The sequence below is a fragment of the Amblyomma mixtum genome, chromosome 5, assembly GCF_055824585.1.
Source record: "Amblyomma mixtum isolate Tamu chromosome 5, ASM5582458v1, whole genome shotgun sequence".
NCBI lineage: Eukaryota > Metazoa > Arthropoda > Arachnida > Ixodida > Ixodidae > Amblyomma > Amblyomma mixtum.
Window position 1 is genome coordinate 111,556,537 of NC_143016.1, and position 20,934 is coordinate 111,577,470.

Consider the following 20,934-nt stretch of genomic DNA (forward strand, 5'->3'; position numbering starts at 1 on the left):
ATCAATCGTAATGATAGCGATACGTGCGGTCTGCCTCCATCGGCCAGAATGCTGCCACTTTCTGCAATACTAGTCTATTTAGGCTCCATGCAAATTTTGTTTCGCGTACTTCGCGCACATCCCCGCGAACATTTACGTTCATACTAGATAATCCTTAATACGTGATCACAATCTTTTGAGTTGAAACTAATCACGTCGCGCGAACAGGCATTCGACAACTTTCCCTCTGTGGCGAGAAGAAAAAGAGTAAGAACGTGCGCTCGCGGTGACCGAAAAAACACCAATAAAATTAAAAAGCAAAGCAGGAACATCGCACTTGTCCTTGAAAAACGCCCGTTCTATTTAAGTCGCTCAGTGTAGTGCAAGATTTTATTTTTCTTTCTTGATCGGAAGAAGATTTGTTCTCTGTACAGAGGTGAATTTTTATTTGTAAGCCGAAAACAATAGTTTGTAATTTGCAATTTTATTTATTTATGCGTTTAGTGCTCAAAAGATTAACACATTTTGCAGTTTATTGCATTTAGACGAGACTCAGGTTGGGGATGACAAATCCTTTCGACTACCGCACTCTACTAATTGCATTTAAAACGAACCAATGCTTCGCGCGAATTAATAAAGTGAAAGTCGTCGCTTACCTGAAGTAACAAAATATAAACAGGGACAGCACCAGAGCGACCAATGATATCGAGTATCCTGTGACGTATAATGAGTTGACCAGGTTGCGAAACTGAAAGCAAACATGTCAAAAGGAATGCGTACTTTCGCCAGCTTTCACAATGTACACGGAATAAGGAACAGAACTTGAACCATCAGGAAAGTCACCTCAGCACTAATAGTGCAAAGGCTTTCTTTTGGTCGCGTTTCGAGCTTTGCAATCACTTTTCGTTTTGTCTAGCTTCATTCGGTGGGTCTGAAAATTCAAGCATCCTGCTTCACTAAAAGATGTTGTCCAATTGTAGAAGTAGGACTCAAGCCAACCGCTGTCTCTCTGCGTACGTACGGTATTAATATCACTTAAAATCAGTGACTATGGTCAGACTACATTTCACAAGCTATCGACGAAATGTCACAGCGTTTACATTCCACCCAACACGCTATAAAAACCATGTAGATGGTGTCAGTGCAGGTTTGCGCTTTTCTCATATTCCTAAGAGTTAAACGAGATTTACCGGCGATTCCACCCATGAACCGTGAACAAATAAGACCAGAATAAACAATTTTCTTAACAGGCTTTTACTGATAAAGAAGTAATTAATGCGACGAAACCTCACCTCTAACAAAAGCAAAAACTAGAATCTGATTGTCTTTCTGTTCACTGCCCTAACTTGGAGAATGTTTTGAGGCGGAGTTCTCAAAATGCCGAATATAGGCTGCGCCATTATGAGTTGCATTGCAATCTTGATGCGCACTTGATGGCGAGTAGGGTGTGCTTAAGGCATTAGTTATTATTAAGGCGTTAGTTAATTTGATGCCGACCTTGAGGAGCGGTATTATCAGGGATATGTTTAGAAAAAGTCGACCTACGTTCTTCCTTAGCATCTTGTTCGACTTAATTTTATTCCTGCTAAAAATTCTGGAAATAAATGCACAAATGCGAGCTCTAATGTTGTTATTCCCAAGTGATGAATTCTTTTTCAGTGCGTTTCAGTAATAGTGTCCGACGTTAAAGCAGTGCAACGGGCAGGAATGATACTAAGGAAAGTTGTAAAACAGTATTTGTGATAAAGATCTGACACGTAGAGAAGGAACAGGAAGAGGGTAAGAGAGGTAAATATTTCTTGTGTGACATACTCCGCTGGGCTGAATCTCAGAGCATCACCCGAGAACAAAAGGGAAGATTAAACAGAGCACCTAAATTTCTTGCGTTTTGAAATCAACCTCCCTGGCGGCTACAAAAATACTTACCTGGAGGTCATGAGTGTCCACACATGCTGTGTAATTGGACCAGACAAGGCCAGTGACGGGGTGCCGAAACCAGGTGCCGTTGGATGTGCAAAGTTTGTGCGCTTGCCCTTTCGAGGATGAAGAGGAGGAATAAATTCACACAATTTTCACCAGTTCATGATTTCTGCCTTTACCAAAACGCGGCCGGGTGCATGCACTGGTTCAAATCCATTGATTCGCGTCGAGCATCCCAAAGCCATGACATTGAAGCCATCATGAACATCACACCGAAAATGTACGCCGGCGAAAAAATGCAGCATATCGTATCTTTACGGTATTCGTAATCGCAAACATTGCACAATGGTGATGGTTAGCATAGCTTGTTAACTCTAGTGGCTAGCCTGTGCGTTGTGATCGCGGAAGGAGTGTCCAGGATACTTTCCATTTCTTACTAAGCAGAAGCTTTCAAATACTGCACTAGCCTAAATTTCAACGCGTACTTTTTTTTCGTAAAGTAATAAAAGAGTGGTGGGCGGCTTTAAATTGAAGCGTGTTCAGATTTTCGACCTCTTTGGTCTCAGAAGTGTGTCATCCGAAATGAATATAGTTGCGTTATTACAAAACATCAAAACTCTCGCATTGCGCTTTCTTAACAAAAAATACTTTAAAAAATATTTGTTGCTCCACCGGAATCCAGTCATGACGTCACCAGCGACGCTACACAGCGCGGGAGAAGTCACTCACTGGTTGCAAGGAATCCGGCCACAAACTGTGGACAGGGAGCGTGCACCGTCAGTCCAGGCGGCGTGTCGTCCCAGCAGTTCCAGCCGTCCCACGTGCGTGGACACAGCGAGTGGTTGTCACCTGCCAGCCAGAAAGCCAGGTTAAGAATACTACGCGCTCACCACCGGACACACGGCCGGTGCCCTGGGCGTAGCGCTCGCGTTCTTACTGGTTTCCGCCAGTGGCTTCAGCAGTACGTGTTCGAGGCAGTGCTTGAAGTGGTCGATTTTCTCCTGCCACATCCAGTTCTCTCCTCGCGCCGAGCTCTGCTCCCAGGGTGCGTATTCGCCAATGTCTTGAGCGATGCCCCGGAGTAACTTGAGCTCGGGCTCCTGGAGAGACCAACATCGTTGCGTGTTGTTGCGGCCAATTACAGAAGACGTATGCTAAGAGAACGCGGCTTGTACTGCAGCCCGTAACGTACAAAGCGGAACGTAATGACGCAAGAGCATAAGATGCATGGGCATGCATGGGCATGCAGGGTGAAAAACAAATTACGGTACGGGAGAGGGCCTCGTAAGAATTCTTCGTACTTGGCGACAGAGGTGAGAGATATATGTAGAGAAGGATTTTTAACCTTTCGTTAACACTCGGGCTATGGAGCGAATTTGTTCGCGTAGGATGGTAGATTTAATTATTGAAAGCCTGCCAAAAAAGCAGGTAAGCCGCGCTGACAAAGGAGCAGCCAATTCGCGACGCCTATTTATGGGAGCAAAGCCCACAAGAACGGTGGCCGTACGTGATAATTCAATGTCCCCTCCCTTAAGCGCTTAACGCTGTATCCGCTTGCTGACTGGGCGACGAGGCATCTATTTAACGCCTCTATTCCAAGGCAACGCAGGAATATCTGCGTAATTAAGGTCCACTAAAACTGAGACGGTAGTGATGCTCCCTCTTTCGCATCGTCCTTAATTTTCCCGCCCTGTTAAGTTACAATAAACCAACTATCCCAGTAGGCAACCATCGATGCTCCCTCGTTCCTGCCAGTGTTTTCTCGAACATACTTGCCCATTACTGCATGAAAGCCACGTCAAAATGCCCACAACTTAGCCAAGCGTACGATACACCACGAAGGTACGGCATTCTTTTCTGCCCCAATTTCAATATGTTTTTCGTGGAAAACAATAATTGCATACGTTGAGAAACCATACAATAACGTCTTATGCAGTTGACTGCCCCGCCGCAGTGTTTCATTCATATGCTGAACTTCTGACCCCTTTTCAAACCAAAATAAAAGTGACCTCCAGCTATACAACGTCTGACGCGTACCCATTCGACTAATCAAAGATAATTACGGAGGGATAGAAAATACACAGTAGGCTTATAGAATCCTCTGTGACGTTAATCTAGCATGGAGACTTGGTTCTTTGTGTGCAAAGTATAACACATGGTGGTGCGTGAACGCCCAAAGGGATCGCTGAAAGCGTAATATTGAATACTTATTCTTCTACAGAATTGTTGTTTTGAGCCGGTTTTAACGAAATGCACCGGCGTCCAAGTGATTTGGTTAGGAGTCAAATTTTAACCCAGTTTCTTATGCCCGGTAAAAGTCTGTGAGTGCTGTAGGCTTTTTGCATACCACTAAACCTGAAAATAAGTAGTGAAAGCGAAGGAAAACTAAGGAATAATGCTAGGGGCGAGACTTTCGACTTCGCTTCAAACTTTCGTAGAGGCGAGCGCTTTTGTTCAAACCGGACCGAGAATCAAGTTTTGTTCTAGGCTAGTTGTGTCGTTTCCCAAGTGTCTTTTCTGTAGTTCTCATTCCGTAGGGCTGGATTAATCGTTTATCGCCCCGAGAAGGAAGCAAGAAAGGAAACAAAAGCCTGGTGAGCACGCTTTTCTCAAAAGTGCGAGAAGGAAAAACAGACAGGGGACAGAAGACGATGTTGGAGATGGTTAGCGTTAACGTTGCAATCCTGCCAACAGAATAATACTTCAGTTCAGTTTGGCAACCTTAGTAGAGTTTGGCAACCCTGCCCTGTGTATACGGTGAGCACGCGCAGTATTGACGCCGTCAGAAATGCACGGCTGTCGGCTGCCCCGGCCAGGGAACGGTTGGATGCAAGGCTCCGCAGCGTGTGTGCGAGACTTAGTTGGAAATAGTAGCGCCCAATCTCTGCGCCAGCCACGAGAAATGAGCGAGTGAACCGCACTTTCCTCTGATTTTATTTTATTCTGAATTTTCTAAGTGTAATAACTTTCTGTAACAAGGTCCAAGTTTAATCATTCTTTTGGCACTGGTCCCCGGAATGCACAGGGAATCAAGTAAACTAGACTAATTGGCACAGAGGGAAATATCGGGGTGTGCCTTTAAAAGTTAGGAGGATGGCGGGAAAATGAAAAAAAAATTACACCATCTCAGCATAGAGCGGCTTTATCGACAACTGAGCAATTGTGACTCGCGATCAAATATAAGAAGAGCGAAAAATATACAAGTTGGAAAGCAGAGAGTAAAGGAAGCGAGCTAGAAAAAAAAAAACCGCACTGGCGCAGAGATTGTGATGGCGTCATAGTGTTACGATAGCACAGCAACCGCCTTGCAGGATAGGAGTGTCAGCGATCGCCTGTAGCTTGCACAGCAACAACACTCATTCCTTTTCGCACCGCCGAGTGGCGTGCCTCTTTTTGTGAAAGATTTTAACCTACCGAACATGTCATAACACTCTAATGCCCTAATCCATGGGGCTCTGGATATCATCACTCGAAATATTTGGTTTATGTCGTAATAAAGTGAATTTCGCCACCTCTCCCAGTGACGCTCCGAGATTCAGTTTTCTGAACTGACAATCATTATTTTTCCCTTCGAGGCATGGGTAATATTTTGCTTGCTAATGTAGAAAATTTGGAATTTATGAACCTCAATTCTTGTTTGCCTTCGAATTATTATTTAAGACTTTGGTTGCTGTATACTGTACCGTGATTATGAAAAACATCGCAACTGCAATATTTACCGTCTGCCTATGAAAGACCTAAAATTATTACTAGCAAGCGAACTTATTTTGAGCCTTGCCCCTTCCCAGTGTTAGCGGTTTCCGTTCGCAGAAAGAAATCAATGAAACATGCTTTACATAACGAGAAATAGTAGGCGATTTTGTGAATGAACAATAATGAGCTAAAGCCTGCGCCTTTCACTGACAGTGAGTTCAAACAATTTTTTTTTTGGAACATTCTTGTTTTGCAGTAGTAAAATTCAAAGACGGGTGATACTGCTATCTTATAGTCCTGCATTACGGCGTCTTGCGCAAATGCTGTCCAATTCTGTCTATGAAATTTGTGGGCACAGATCTGGGGAGCGGAGTCCAAAGCGTATGCAACGTATGTTGTACCCAGCGCATGTCTTCGGGCTATCACCTTCCGGCTACGTGCGGCGTCTGAGAGACGTTTTGTAGCGTTTGGAGCGTCTCATCATGTGCAGCGAGTTACCACGTGATAAGAGTACGCAACCAAGAGTAGGTCGCCGTGGGACGCGTGTATCATAGTTCTGCTGTAATAGCCATTGCTCCAGAAATGCTTTCATACCTACCACGACTTGTGAAGCGTTGAATGCGATACAGCTCATACGATGAAAGAAGGCATCATTCAAGCATAGTGGGTTTCTCTGCACTGACCGGTCTATAATTTGCGAATACAATGCAGGGAACAATAAGGTTGTCTGCAGGTTGCAAGAAGAAAAAATTTGCAGTGGACGCACCACAACAACTGTCTCAGATAACATTAGGATTCTGTTGATGGAAAACGCGAATGTTGCGAAAATGAAAAATGAAAGAAAAAAGCATGCTTATTCATTGCAAATATGACTACATTTTTTTCACAGTTATTTAAGAACGCTTAAATGAATCGCCAATAATAATTTTCGTATTCCAAGCACTGGTCCACAGTGTGGTGTTTAAAACGTTAACCACGAACATTTGAATGAGCACACATAAGGGCTTAGATTGTGAGCTTCTTATCACGCTATTTGCCGCTGCTTATTGCTTCCCTTAAAAATCTTAACTATTCTCACAGGTATCACATCAAAGAAAGAGAACCAGAATCTTTTAGCAGATTCTTACGTGATACGGTGAACTTGTGCAGGCGCTGTAATTTCCCGTTTCACCCTGCCAGGAACGGTTCATGAGGCAGCGGTACTTCGCTGTACCTGCAACATTAAGAAAAAATAATATCGTTCACAGATCCTGAAGGCAAAGAGAATTTATTCAGTGAAAAAACAAACAGTAATGCCGGTTGTGTGTTGAATCATGCTACACTTCCTTTCTGCTTAAGCTGAAATGCCCTTTGCCACCCTTGAAGTGCCACCTGGGAAATCAATGCAGCACATGTCAAGTGTAGAGAAAGGCTGGTCATGGTGTGCGTCCATGTCTTACTAGCCGCAATGACTGCCTCTTTTCGCCAGCCCTTTAGAATCTCGACAAGGGTGCCTTTAATTTTGCCAACTTAAGTTATCATGAGGCCTTCTGTATTTTTCAGAGGACGCCTAATGTAGGGCACGTTTTTTTTTTCTTGCCTTCAAAAAGTAAAAGCAAGAACAAGATGGCAGCCCCATCCAAGTGTTTGTTTCTTCTCTCAGAGACTAGCAGAATAAGCAACGATGACATGAAGCCTGAAAAAGAAAAAGGAGATCGCAAAAGGAAAAACCATAAAATGAACTTGTAGCAAAGTTTTGATGAGTGTTATTTATTATGTGAGTAACGAGTCTGTTCGGCATCGAAACAATGAAGCGATAAACTGAGCTGCCCCGGCTTCGAGAACAAGGAGTGGTCGGGCGTGCTCTGCATAATCTTCAACACCGCCACATTAAGTGTCGGCTGGCTGTGCTCTGCAAACATGCTCCAGGCGAAGGAATAATGTGATTTACTTAACGGGGGTAATTGGTGGTGAACGTTCCTAACTAGATAAGTGTCGGCCATGCTCCCAAATGGCAAGACTTAGCACATTCCCTACATTGGTAGCCGAGAAAAAAATTTACCTAAGAAAACATCGAGCAGAAGCAAAACTCCTTCATCTACTGTTTTTTTTTTTTGCATGTTTTGATTTCTGTTTGTTTTCCATATTAAAGATTCAGCTGCGAATTTATTCTTCCGTCGTCTGTTTTTATACCTCTATAACCACCCCCCCCCCCTTCCAACTCGCTTCACGCCCCTTTATCACGTCGATCTACTTAATTGGCCTCGGAGCCGACAACTTACGCCTGGATTTTATCGAGAAGAGAACCGCGAAAACCTGCTAACTACCCAATAAGCCACACTAAATTACGCCCCTTTTTCGCCACGTTCTGCCGTAAACGTGCGCCTGGCTTCAAACAAGAGCGCGTTGTTCTTTGTAATCGGAGAGGGGGGGGGGGGGGGGGGTGCATGACTGCGCTGCACTATGATGACAACGATTCTAATTCTTTGATGCCCCAATGAAAGCTTGACATTATGCAGGCAATTTTTCCACTTTATTTTGGAAAATTCTGGCAAGCTGATTAGCGCCTTATGTCGCGTGACGTAGCCCAACTGTCTATCGCGCTGTTAACTGCAACAGCCCCATTTTTCCTGCATAAAACGCCGCTGCAACGTCTATAGGTGCGGCAGGGAATGGTGGCAGCACACAGCCACTGTCTTCTGTCCCTCCACCCGCAACATTTTTTACAGCAACAGTTAAAAAAATTACTTTAACTGAATCAAGTATACGCATTGATATGAAATGAAATTTTATAAATTTGGCTCAAATAAAACAGGTAAAGGGTGAAAGAAGTGGCCATGAAATTTCCACTTCTCCTATAAAAATTACAAAAACCCTCGTGAAGCCCGGATAGGGTCGCATTTAACAAGCTAAGCAACCAACATGAGAATATTTAAACCTGCCGCCATATTCATTCACTTGAGTCACCGCTTAATTTGGCATGCAGCTGAATCCAACGCCTCCCCTACCGCTCAAGTGATGAATCGAACAGGACTGTTTCTTCACTGTGCACTGGAAGTAATCATTGACTAATGACAGGGTGCACAAAGTAGCGCTTTCGAAGAGGAATATTTACGCGCCTTGCGCCCGTTCTCGCGTAGCCTTTCCTTTTTCTCCGGATCGTTTCGATATAGTTACCACGTTCACGGCATTTTATACCAGCAATTTTAGGAATTTTGAGTCTATTTGATTACGCCTTCTGAAGGCGGCTTTTTTTCCATGAAGACGAATCTACCTTTGCAATATTCTGAAACCTCATGCCACTTTTGCATCCATTTCGAACACATGCGATGGATGTAGTCCTGCTTTTCTAAGCTGGAGAAAGCCATCAACAAACAACCACTTCCACGGCGTAAGCTTCATATCGATTGGATAAGTGTGAATAGCATTGCTTCAGCAAACGCTAGTATGGGGCAGAACAGAGAAAATAATCGGTGTGGCATGCAAACAATATACGTGGTGTGTCTGCACTGACCGGTAGAATTCACCTCTCCGGGCAGCAGGTCCGGGCATGGGGCGCGAGCAGTGGCCCCCAGTGGGGTCGGTGGCCAGCACTGCCAGCCGTCAAACCTCCAGTCACAAGAAGCTGGCGCAGAAAACGAAAAAGCGGTAACGCATTTAGACTACACCCTGTCTTCTTCCAGAATCAGAATAATGAGCGCTCTAATCCTAGTGTCGCTTCTGGCTGATCCGTTTAACGTCTCTGAGGGCCTTCAGGCTCCCAGAAGACATGTGCAGCCTTCTTGCTAGCACCTGTCTCGATCGTTTACCATGGCTCAGGAAACTACAGGATGGAGATTTCAATTGGCATGTTTATATCTCTGCCGCTGTGCCAATGCACGTTTGTGTGCGTACTCGGCTCATATGTGCATATAAATTTCATTGAATTAGCTGGTTCTACTGGATTAACGTTTCCCGTCGCAGTGAGGCGAATAGCTTTGGTACTTCTTGCCTACTTTAGCAAACGCCGCGACATTTTCGAACTAGCATAGCAGCGAACCTGTTACCGCTTTCTGCAGTTATCTCCGGCGAAAAAGAAGTCGAAAGCCTGCCCATGCGGTTATGACACGAAATGGTACAAAACAGCAGGAGCAGACGTTTTCATGCTAATATTTTAGGAATGCTCTGATCTCTCCAATTTTTCTCTGTTCATGCTGCGCTTATGCAAGATACGACATCATGTGCAGTCTTTGTCAAATATATATGGCATGAACGGTCTCCTTCTGAGCCCGGTAGCGCGGCTTCTCTTGCACACTCAGGGACCCTAATCTCATAAAGGCAGGAGAAACTGAAGTCATCAACCTTCCCAAGCTCAGAACTATGAGATGTGCATAAGAGCTCCGCTACACGGTTTGGAAGCAAATCCATTGGCCTGTATATTTTTGAGAAAGACTGTAAATAATTAGTTACTGTAAATTGCTTGGGCTAACAAAGGCGCTTCAACTCTTGCTTATGCAAAGCGGTTTCCCTAGACAATTGTTGCTCCGTCGAGCATTACTGAAAATTCCCTTTAATTGAGACAAGCAGGTACAAGAAAGCGCAAAAAAGAAGGAAACGAAAATGACAAAAATGGTGAAACACGTTTCTGCAGATCTGTGGGCACGTTCCTTAATCTCCGTCGTTATTCAAAACTCCATTTTACCTTCCAAGAAAATGCAGCATGGAGTACCTGAAGAACAAACGCTCAGCTTAGCATTGGACTAGGTTCAACTGTTCACCCCTTTTCGTGCTACTGACATCACGCAAGGTAGATTAATGCTCACCGGTGTCGTTGTCGCCAGCGTCAAAGAGGGCCCGTTGCTCGCATTCACGCAGGGCCTTCAGCTGAGCGAACACACGCTCGGTGCGGGTGCCATGTGCACTGGTGCTGCACCAGGGCAGTAGACAGGCTGACAGGAGCTGCACCGAACAAGCAAGAAATCACGCTGCCGCATGCAAGGAGAAAAAAAAAAAGCCGTGCAAAACGTTCATTCATAGAAGTATCATTACAGGTAGCCTAGATATTTTTTCGCCCCTTATAGTTGTCTTAGTTGTCTGTACGTCTGTTTATTGTCAAGCTCGGGCAGAGCAGCCACGAAGAGATGCGTTATAAATAGTGATTTTGTACACCACCTTACTCTACGCAAACGCATGCAAGAAAAATTCTATTTCAAAAAAAATTTTGACTTGGCTCAACGCGGTCAGCGGTAGTCGCCGATGCTGCCTGCTAAGCCTAATTATGACCTTCGCGTTATCATCGGCTTGAATCTAGCTGGGAAAACGAAAGTTTAACTACATTTCTAAAAATTGGCCCAAAAAACTCTCTGGGAAAGGCCGCCGCCGTGTTGTTCAGAACTACTGCAGAATGAGACCTAAAAGCACTTAAGTGCTTGAAACTACTCTTTATTGCAATGCCAAGAACCACGCGACCAAGCCTTTTCCGCGTTTTTCTACTAAGAACGCGACACCTGTGAAGGATGGGGCATGTGCACACATTTTGCGTACAAAAACTTCCAACGACAATAATTTTATGGTCCCTTTTGCGATTTTCTTCTCACATTTTTCCAGAGTAAAATACGCGCTCTATATTTATTAAACAAGCAATCTATTCGCCACCAAACTCGATCATCCTGTACGGACTGATGTGATCACAGAGCGGATCAAATATCAATCTGGTGACGTTACCCGTGACCTTTTTTTTCGTTCTGATGCGCAGCACCCGAGAACGAAAAGAATGTTAGCGGGAGGAAATGTAGGAATACATTGCGAAGCACACTGAAGTACAAATATTTAAGTTCATTAGAGAAACAGTGCCGCTCTACATGATGTTATGAGTGGGCTTCCAATTCACAATAAGGATAAAGAGGATAAATTAGACTTCAAGGACGTGAAGCTAAACATAATGGATGGGAACAGTACGACAGTTCCTATTTTTTCATTCCTTGGTACGTGCAAATGGAATAGACGGGTAAAAGAAAAGAATTCTCTACGACCAAATGCCAACATATCTGCATGTTTCGCCGTAAATAAAACTTCCGCTCAACTTCTGCTTTAGATTTCTAAATTAGGGGGCGCATACAGCAAAATAACAAAATAAGACAGTTAACTGGCAGCTGCCGTAAGGCCCTCACCATCTCAAGAAATCTCTACTAAAGAAAGCTTCAATTAAAGCTCATAGATGCTGAATCACCATTTGCCATCATCATTTTGTTTCCGCTTTTGGGGATGGTAGACTTTAAAAAGCTTTAACAATCAAGCAAAAGGTGCCGTATGTGCGCCTGCATTCCTCATTTTTCTTTCATGCGGTGTTTTCGTACTTGGTGTTACTGAATAAATTGTACAGCCTTTGTGAAAGGTAAAGAAACCAAGGGGGTCTCTTCTTAGTTCGTGTGTTGGGCTCTTCAAGCATTCGTGGTAGTCCTTGTTTTTGCAGTGGTGTAAGGACGTTCATCTTTCATCATGAGGATATCTGCAACCCCGGCGGTGTACAACAAGGCACGCCGCATGGCTCAGAAATAAATAACTTGGGCTGTATACTTTTGGCAAAGCCTGTACGTTACGGCACTGAAGGCGGCTATGCACCTTATGTATCAGAATAATGTAGCTCCCATTCGACATTGTAGAGGCAGTAAAACGAGCAGCCTTCATTCGGTACGTCCTCCATTCTTTTCACGTGAATGGTTCTTTCGTTTACGGCAGCAGTTCCTGTATCCTTTGTCTAACTGGACTTAATCCAAGGAACAATGTAGCTATAAGGATCTCAACAATGCACCCTTAAAGAAATAGCTTTTTCCCTCGTGCAAAAACTCTGAAGTACAGGTTTTAGGCTTAGTGTTTGTCATGTTAAACTTTCTGTATTTTATTCAGGCCAGTCACTCCAATCAGTCACCATACCATTGCACCAACACGAACGTCTGCATTGAAATAGAACAGATAAATCGTATTTGGTTTACTCGGCGAGATACGGCAATCTTCGAGACATGTGAAGCACATTTTTGTGCAATAACTGGGGCTGTCAAAACGAGTCACATGGCAATTTCTCAGCTGCATGGCGCCAGCTGATTGCTCAAGTTATGGGTCGTCGATTTATTCGTCATGGCTGGGTGAAGAAAATTGCATAGGTGTTGACGAATTGCAGAGAAAATGTAAGATGGTATAATTAAGATACAGTCACGTATAGGATATTCTGTGCTTCAGAAAATCGGTTTGGCGTATTCAGGAGCAACTTTTGTGGCAGTGGAATTGCGTAGATAGTTGTGCTTTTCGGAAAAAGCTTGTCACGGAATCGTAATTTTCGCACAGCAAAAAGGTCTGGAAGTATTTTCCATAGACGCGCTGCGAAGCAGGGAAATGAGCTCAATAGATGGCGGGAAAGAAGAATGTACGAAGCGTCTCAGTTCAATGAAAAACAAAACAATATTCAAGAGTGTGCTCAATACGCAAGAACTTAGGCACTCCAGGTAAGATGCGATGTGCGCTCGAGCGCAGCGATACTTATTAAGACACTTCGCCTTTTCTTTCACCTTCCTTGAGTAGGAAACGTTGTGGGAGGGAACAGCGCGAAACAAAACGACGGACAAAGGAAGAGGACAAAAAGACGAGCGCTGACTCGAAACTGAATTTTTTATTGAAAAACGAAAACATATAAACATCACACTCACGTGAACAAACAGAGCAACTACCATTGGTCTAGTGGCGGGAAAGAAGAATGTCCGTCGTTTTGTTTCGCGCTGTTCCCTCCCACGATGTATCAGTACAAACTCGCCCAGTTATCCATCCTTCTTCAGTAGGAAACGTGTTTGATGACATTGCGCACGGCGTCTACCTCGTGCATGCTTTGAATTTCCGTAGACGGTAGGACAACACAGGAAGCGGGAAAGACAGCGGTAGAAAAATGCCTTCCTGCCGAAAGGGTGGCTATGACTATTAACCACCGCTGCAATTTTGTTTTTAGTGCAGTAGCACTCCTTTCTGCATTTTTTTATTTTGTTCATAGATACTACATGTTGCGGCGCTATCGGCACCATCGGCTCTTCAACGCCTTTTCTCGCGACACGCACTGGCGCCGGCTACTGGAGCCACGCACGAGGGAGAATAAAGCAGTAGACACCTGGTAATCGGCTTGACCGCGTCATCAGGGATGCACTCGGTTTAGCTAGTAGAGGACTCAGTCTCTGACTCCCTACAGTACATAGATAAGCCTATTTACATGAACTCGATAGAGTCGAGTCGAGTTTGCTTGTCGGTTAAAAAAAAAATTGTCGGGCTCATGTAAACGCTGTCGGGTCGAGTAAAATGAGCGGCAGAGCGAGTCAACACGCCTGCAGGGGGTCGGTTAACCCGCTTGACCCGCCTTTCTAAAAACCTCGACGACAGGCGACGCTGCGATACTTACGCGCTTGAACCGAGTTCATGTAAACACCTAGGGAGGCGAATCTGGGGTCAGTCTCCTAACCCGACGCTGACTCTACCCGGTCCTGTCTGTCGGGTTCAAGTAAACAGGGCTTATGTGTACGTCCCTAAAGCCTGTTTTGTGGCAAGCGGCCGTCCTGCCCACAGCTCTAGGTGTGCCAGGTGTGTACATCTGGCAGGCCTTCACCTTCACTTGGGTGAAGACCGGGGTTGAAGGTACACCTGGTTGAAGGCCGTCGAGGTAAATGCCTTAAGGATAAAGGCTTTTAGGTCGCAGGCCTTTCGGGTGAAGACCTTCATAGTAAATGCCTTCTGCGGGAAAGGCTTTGAAGTTGAAAGCCTTTAGACCAAAGGCCTTTATGGCAAAGACATTTAGGTAAATGGCTTTAGAGTACCTAAGGACATTAAGTGCCCACCGTGGTAATTTCTACTGTACGATATTAAGCGCTTAGTAATGCTAGACGGTCTGATAATTTTTTATTGCCGCATTGAGCATTACGTGATCCGCGCTACCAAAACCAACTGGCGGCAACACCTCGCTGGGCGTTCACAAACTAAGAACGTTGCTCAAAGAGTCACTAGAGTCTTAGTATTACTAAAAAGTAGCATGTCAGGAAAGTCCTGAAGATTTAGCAGAAAGTAACACCCATCAAGCACTTTCTTCTTGGTCAAAGGTTCCACAGCGCTTCTGCCCGAGAAGAATTTAAAACGTTGTTTGCTGCGTGGTTTGCCACGAAGGTGTCAAAACATGTTCAGAGTACTGAAACTGCTGTGAACCCACAGACGCTAACCTGTTTCTTCGCCTGTGATCGAAAGAATGCCCTTTGCACAGTGTAATCTCCTGGTGTCACTCCAGAAATGGAGATACGGGCCTACGTGACCCTTAAGATGGGCCTTCAATGAAAATGTTTTCTACCGCTCTTGTAGGAAGTTTAGTGGCGATGTAACAAGTTAAAAATATCTCTTTTAACTCTTAGTTTCTAGGAGCAAGAAGGGCACGACAACGCGCAAAGACAAAAGTAGGTGAGGGTGTTCTCTTGTGTTTTTCATAAGAAAAAACAAGAAAACAGCCTCATCACTCGTATGTTTCTTTCTCAAGTGGCGTGCCCTTCAGACCGTTGCGCAGACTACGTCAGTGAACCCACTCACTCGATTCCAGGGCCTTGTTGTTCTTGGTTCTCAAAACCTAATGTTTTCCTGAAATTTCTGCCACAATACGAGGATCTCGTTTGGAAAACTAGGTTCATACATTTTACAAAATACCCTTGCTCAATGACATGCGCTCATTAATCTAGAGCTAGACGGAGCAAACAATTAGTTCCTTTTCATGCATTTCAATCATTAATTGTCTTGGCGCGCTGTAAAAACACTGCAATAAAAACAGCTGAAGTACAGAAATGAAACCTAAAGGCAACAGCATAAAGCCACAATAGATATGATTACTGTTCAGATGTCCAATCGCACTCGGCTACTTATCGGAGTTTCCGACATCTACAGCTAAGTACGCATAGCGCATCGGTGGCAGCATGCAGATGCAATAATTTCAGTTTCTTACCAGTGTGACGGACACCCGGCAATCTCCACTCATGGTAATGGACAGGATTTTACAACCTGCAAGATAAAAGCATAGAATTAAGAAGGTTAATGATCATTGTCTCGATAGAAAACCTAAATATGCCGCACTTAAAAACCTCTTAGCATACGGAACTCCGTGGGAACATCAACCAGGATCCCTCCTCAATAGCTTGCCTCAGAGACCTAAGTTTCCATTTGGAGCATTAAAATCTACAAACTAAGTAACCGGCAGATAGATATTTCTCGAATATGCACACAGTTACCGTACCGGCAGACTCAACCATATCCTATTATGTTATTTTCCAAGTAGATACAGGAAAATAAAAGAGGTAGTAACCATTAAATATGAATAAAAAGAACTGCACTTAGAAACAGCAATTGGAAAGACGCGATAGGCTTCGAAGCGGCATACCATCTCCTCTACAGCCGGTCACAAAAAAAGTAATAATTCTTTTCGTGTGCAACTTTGTCTGTATGACTAAAACAGCTCGTCAAAAATTCTATCGCGCGCCCCAAGGACACCCACTAGCACATCTCTCACTCAACTTATTTATCTCTTGAACAGCAAAAGGGCTGCGTCCCTAGTCTGTAGTAATATTACGTGAACGAAGTTATAAACTTCAAGCTAGCGTATCACCATGCAGTCTTCTTTTCTTTCTTTTTAGTTTCTTCTTTTCCTTGTCCGCACAAGGTTCTCCAGCATTCTGATATGGCACTCAGTCCTGAATCCAAGAAGACAGTTTTTTGGCATTGTAACCTCGCATCCAAAACCGTCTTAACTGGAGACCACGTTTGGAAGGCTCTGACGCTTGCTTCTAGAAATCTGTACCCTTTATCAACTGGCTTTTTATTCACTGAGACACGCTAGAGGCACGTTCGAACGAATTCCTTGCCGATGTAAATACTTTATCGGGCGTAGCGTCCAACGAAAATGAACAGGAAGACGTGGATTGAAGACTGACTTGTGCAAAATCGGCGGGCGCACTGCTGTCATTATTTCCTGACACTGAGGCAAAATTGACACTAATGAGACCAGTTTTAGCTACTGTCGCTAGGGGCTAGTCTCTGTCTCAAAATTTTATCGAGAAGCTTAGAATGTGCTGTGCTTTGAGGCAGAGCACTTTCAGCGATGAATACATTTCTCGAGAAGTAAGTCGTCCAGTACTCAATCTGTCTCGATATTAGAGGGATTTGTTGTTGGCATTTGCTCGGCGTGGTTCACTTTCAGTGAATTTGAGGAAATATTTCATTTTACTATAGCTCGTACAGGGACTATAAATAAACGTACAGACTTATTCTCTTTTTTCTAATATCATTCAGACTATCAGCCTACGAATTAGAAGAAATGTCTTCGCTGCCTATCGCAAAGAATATTTTCCATTTGGGATAGAACCAAGCATGTAACGCGTCCATTCGCTTCAGATGCACTGTACAAGCTCCTGTCTAAGAGATATGGTTAACGCGGTGCGCATAAACATTCTATGCGATGAACTAGGCTGGAGCTACTTGGAGGAATGAAAACAAAATGTCCACACCAGTGCTTGTGTGTGTCTATATTCGGCAGGAGGAGCGTAGATAAAATTAATATTAGTGTCCTGCAATCAATGCGAACGGAAGAACAATTTGTTGCGTCTGAACGTTCGTTAGTTTGGGCATTTTAAAGAGGAATACCAATCATATAGCTCAGTACAAATATTTAACTTCTGAACATTTCGAACCAAGCTACCTGTGTGCAGAATACGACTTCTTGTGTCCTCTTAGGAGGGAGCTTATTAGGAATAATCACACTAAGAAGCAGCTCACAGCAATGCTAAATAGCAGCAGAATTTCCTTCTGCTAATGAAAAGTGCTAGCTGATAATCAAGGAATGATCGAGATTTCACTTTTTACCGAAGCAAAAGAATATGCTCCTTCTAGGTGAAGAGTTGATCATTTTAAATGTCACAGTTCGGCGCGTTGCACCTGAAGTGGCGACAAAGAAAGAATGAGCAATGAGAGGAAAGAAGGCATACTTTTTAGGACCCCAATCATCGGGTAAATCATCGCCCCACTGGTCGGATAAATCATGAGTTGACACTTTGTTCTTTTAGCCACCTTACATGTCGCACGAGAGAGGCATTTTCCAGGGACACCTGCTTCGACGGCTGTGCTAAAATCGCAGCTTGCTCGTTTTACTCTACGTGCAGATGGAGAGGCTGTAAAAATTTTGAAATTATTGAAAATTTACACCAATGGAACTTGTGGGAAACACATATTTATTGCATGCTCATTACATGCCCCGTACCATCTTGAGCATGCTACGTTGAAAATTTTGTTCAGGAAACAAACGATTCGTAATTGTTAAACAAACCACAATTTATACCTTCAGTGGTTGGTCACCAGAAACACAATCGTTCGTGTCGTAACTTTCTCGACGGTGTAAATGCGGAGGCTGCGACTTTAGTCCATTAAGTGAAGCTGTCAGCGCGAAGCCTACTGTAGGCGAAAAAAAAAATGGCAGCTGCGTGGAAATTCATGCTCATTTTGGAGTCGCCCTCACTTGAAAAAAAAACAAAAAACACTCCGGTTAGTTTTCATATACTTGCATTCACTCAGTTCACATAACCAGGAAAAAGCTAATAAAATTACTAAAGAGAATAAGCGGCTGGCCTAGTCATGGATGGCTGAACGACTGACCACTTCTTAGCTCGAATTGGACTGCGTAAACAACGAATACAGAATTTTCTTGAAATTTCAACTTTTTTTCTTGAGCTAGCGCTTTGCCATGTGAGTCCGCAAAAAGGCTAACTTTTCTTTTTCGTCCATATAAAGGCTACAACTATAGAACGAAGACCCTAAGCATAAAATCTTTCAAAGCATATAGAGGGCCAGTTGGTGCTATTGCATAAAGCGCAATGTGAACGCCTAACGTGGCAGACCGCCCACATCATCTCCAAGGGATGGCAGCTGTATCACGATTATTTTCTTTCATGAATTATTGGGACAAGATTTCCACCTATTTGTTCCTGGAAGCATATTTATCGATCCATGATAACGGCTTGCAAGAAAAAGTGCTTTCTAGTGCGCAACAATACTTAAAATGTAAAGACTTTATGGTATTATTGAACAAAGGTTCCTTCCTGTTTATTTTTTTTATATACCCTCAAACTTATCGGAAGATATTGGTGCTTCGCATTACCACTGGCGGTTTCTTTCAGGCGGGAACGTGAACCCACAAGCGGTGGAAAAATAATCAGGAAAGAAATATATCAGACAGCAGATCGGACAAACTGTTGGAGGAGACACTTAAGATCTGCCATAAAAGTATGACGCCATAGAGTAATGGGTTAATTGTCATATATGCAAAAGGTCATTCGCTACCTTACACTCATATACCCCCTGGTAGTCATATACTTCCTGGTGCTTTTGTGCAGCGGTTAAGCGATGCGCCACTGCCTGGCGGTGGCAGGTGCACCCTGCGGCGGTGGCAGGTGCTACCTGCGGCAGGCCTTCTGTAGCGCCGGTTGCTCTTACCGAGCAACTAATCATTAATTTAACTACCACCTGCCACGGTGGGTAGTTTGCTCACAATCCGGTGGGCAGCTTATGACGACGCCAGAAAGTCACGTAACCAAGATGCCAACCTGCCTGCTATGTTGCTCTCTGGGCACCACCTGCCAGAGTCATGCTCGTGATTTTTCGCTCACAACGCCGACATCGCCAACGCCGAATTTGCCAGGTAACGGGGCTTTTAACGCTATCACGCTGAAGTTCATACTGTAGCCCCTGAGTAAAACTCCGAGGAGACACTTAAGCTCCACCTCAACGGTAGGACGCTATAGCGCATTGGGGTAATTGCGATATACATAGAAATTCAGTCTCTACTTAATATTCATAGACCCCTGGGAGTCCTCATACACCTCCTGGCGCAGTGGTGCAGCGGTTAAGCGATGTGCCCCTGCCCTGCGATGGCAGGTGCTCCCAGCTGCGGGCCTTGTACGACTCAAGCAGGCTCTAATGAGGCCCCAACGTCACATGAACCATGTGACCCACCTGCCTCCTAGGTTGCTCTCTCGGCACCACCTGCGGGAGTGATTCTCGCGAGATTTTTCGCTCAGAAAGCCGACGAGAGGTTTTCTGGGTTAGGGGGGCCTTTGAAGCTATCGCTCTAATATAAACAGGGAGTGTGAAACAAGGAATCCTAAGCAGCCCGCAAAAGAAAAAGAAAAACTGCGTGGGACACCCAATCTCATTATGTGCGGGCGGTGGGATACCATGAGCAGCTCATGATGCCTTTCCCTGAGCTGAAGTCACTTCTGGTCAGGTCTCACCACGACTCGTCTCGTGAGGTCACGTCCAGTCTCGTGGTGTCACACTACTCAAGCTAACGGGCGAATTTTACAATGGCTGGCACGTGTTTATATGTACTTTCGCCATGGAACACCAATTCGCCCAATCTTCCGTTCTTCTACGTTTCTTTCACCATGAGGCTTTTAATGCTTTCGCTTAATACATCGACTCTACTTAATCAAGAAATCCGCTAAAAAACATCGGTTTAACCAAGGTGTGCATAATCAAAACAACCCATAAATTGCAGAAGCACGACAGGCGAACACATTTTACTCAGATCAAAGTGATCCTTCTAGAATTCCCGATTTCGTACATTAGAACGTTGTACTGTAGTCAGTCTCACTCCTGTACTCTCCTGACCTACTGTTGTCCCTTTTTAGAGCGCTCTCCAGACCATTTCAACGCTCTTGTTTACGCAATGGTTCACCTGTTAGAGTGAAACAGGCTGTGTTGTTACGCAATTGGATGTACGAAAATCCTCAACTCCTCCCAGCATACGTTACATAACGTCCCCCTGCTGATACCTCGGCAGCGCAGCGATAGCCAATGTGGAACTTGAACCTCGCCATCAGCTAAACAAGCATTCTTGTCGCATCGGCGTTACAGCGTGCATTTGCACAACGAAGGGAAAAGAAGATAAAGCAAGGTTAACTATAGAAAGCATGTAAAGAACCAGACAACTTCCAGTTTGGACAAAGAAAAAATCGAAGAATCTAATTAAGGGTCCATATTCAACAACAGCAGAACATGAGACTTCGATGAAAGGCTGCTTTTAGAACAGTTGCCTATGTCCTCACCCTTGTTACCTGGTCTGCGAGACCGAAGTAACTTGAGCGGAGTGCTGTTAGCTTGCTGCATCGCATGGAGCCGCAGGCCAGAAAAAGCTACGACAGTATCTTTTTTGCAGGCTGCAATCGTCCAAAAGCTCTGGTGATGAGCACTGGATAGCGTATTGGGCAAAAATGAAACTACTTTTCTGCTTTGTTTTAATCAATTTTTTAATCAGTCTGCAACTGTCCTTTAAAAAGC

At 44.3% G+C, this 20,934-nt stretch overlaps 1 protein-coding gene across 6 annotated transcripts in view; it reads right to left on the minus strand.

The window, feature by feature from the left end:
* Positions 1-20,934, minus strand: part of LOC149343369 (calcitonin gene-related peptide type 1 receptor-like) — a 98,905-nt gene that overhangs the window by 10,340 nt on the left and 67,631 nt on the right. For all 6 annotated transcript variants that reach the window (XM_089545883.1, XM_089545882.1, XM_089545885.1 and 3 more), the window contains 8 exons: positions 15,557-15,612; positions 10,374-10,509; positions 9,086-9,196; positions 6,720-6,805; positions 2,837-2,999; positions 2,629-2,748; positions 1,906-2,012; positions 636-727 (listed from right to left, as the gene is read on the minus strand). In XM_089545883.1, coding sequence (XP_089402009.1) covers positions 636-727; positions 1,906-2,012; positions 2,629-2,748; positions 2,837-2,999; positions 6,720-6,805; positions 9,086-9,196; positions 10,374-10,509; positions 15,557-15,589 — 848 coding nt within the window. In that variant the 5' untranslated portion in view covers positions 15,590-15,612. The remainder of the gene's footprint in view (positions 1-635; positions 728-1,905; positions 2,013-2,628; positions 2,749-2,836; positions 3,000-6,719; positions 6,806-9,085; positions 9,197-10,373; positions 10,510-15,556; positions 15,613-20,934) is intronic.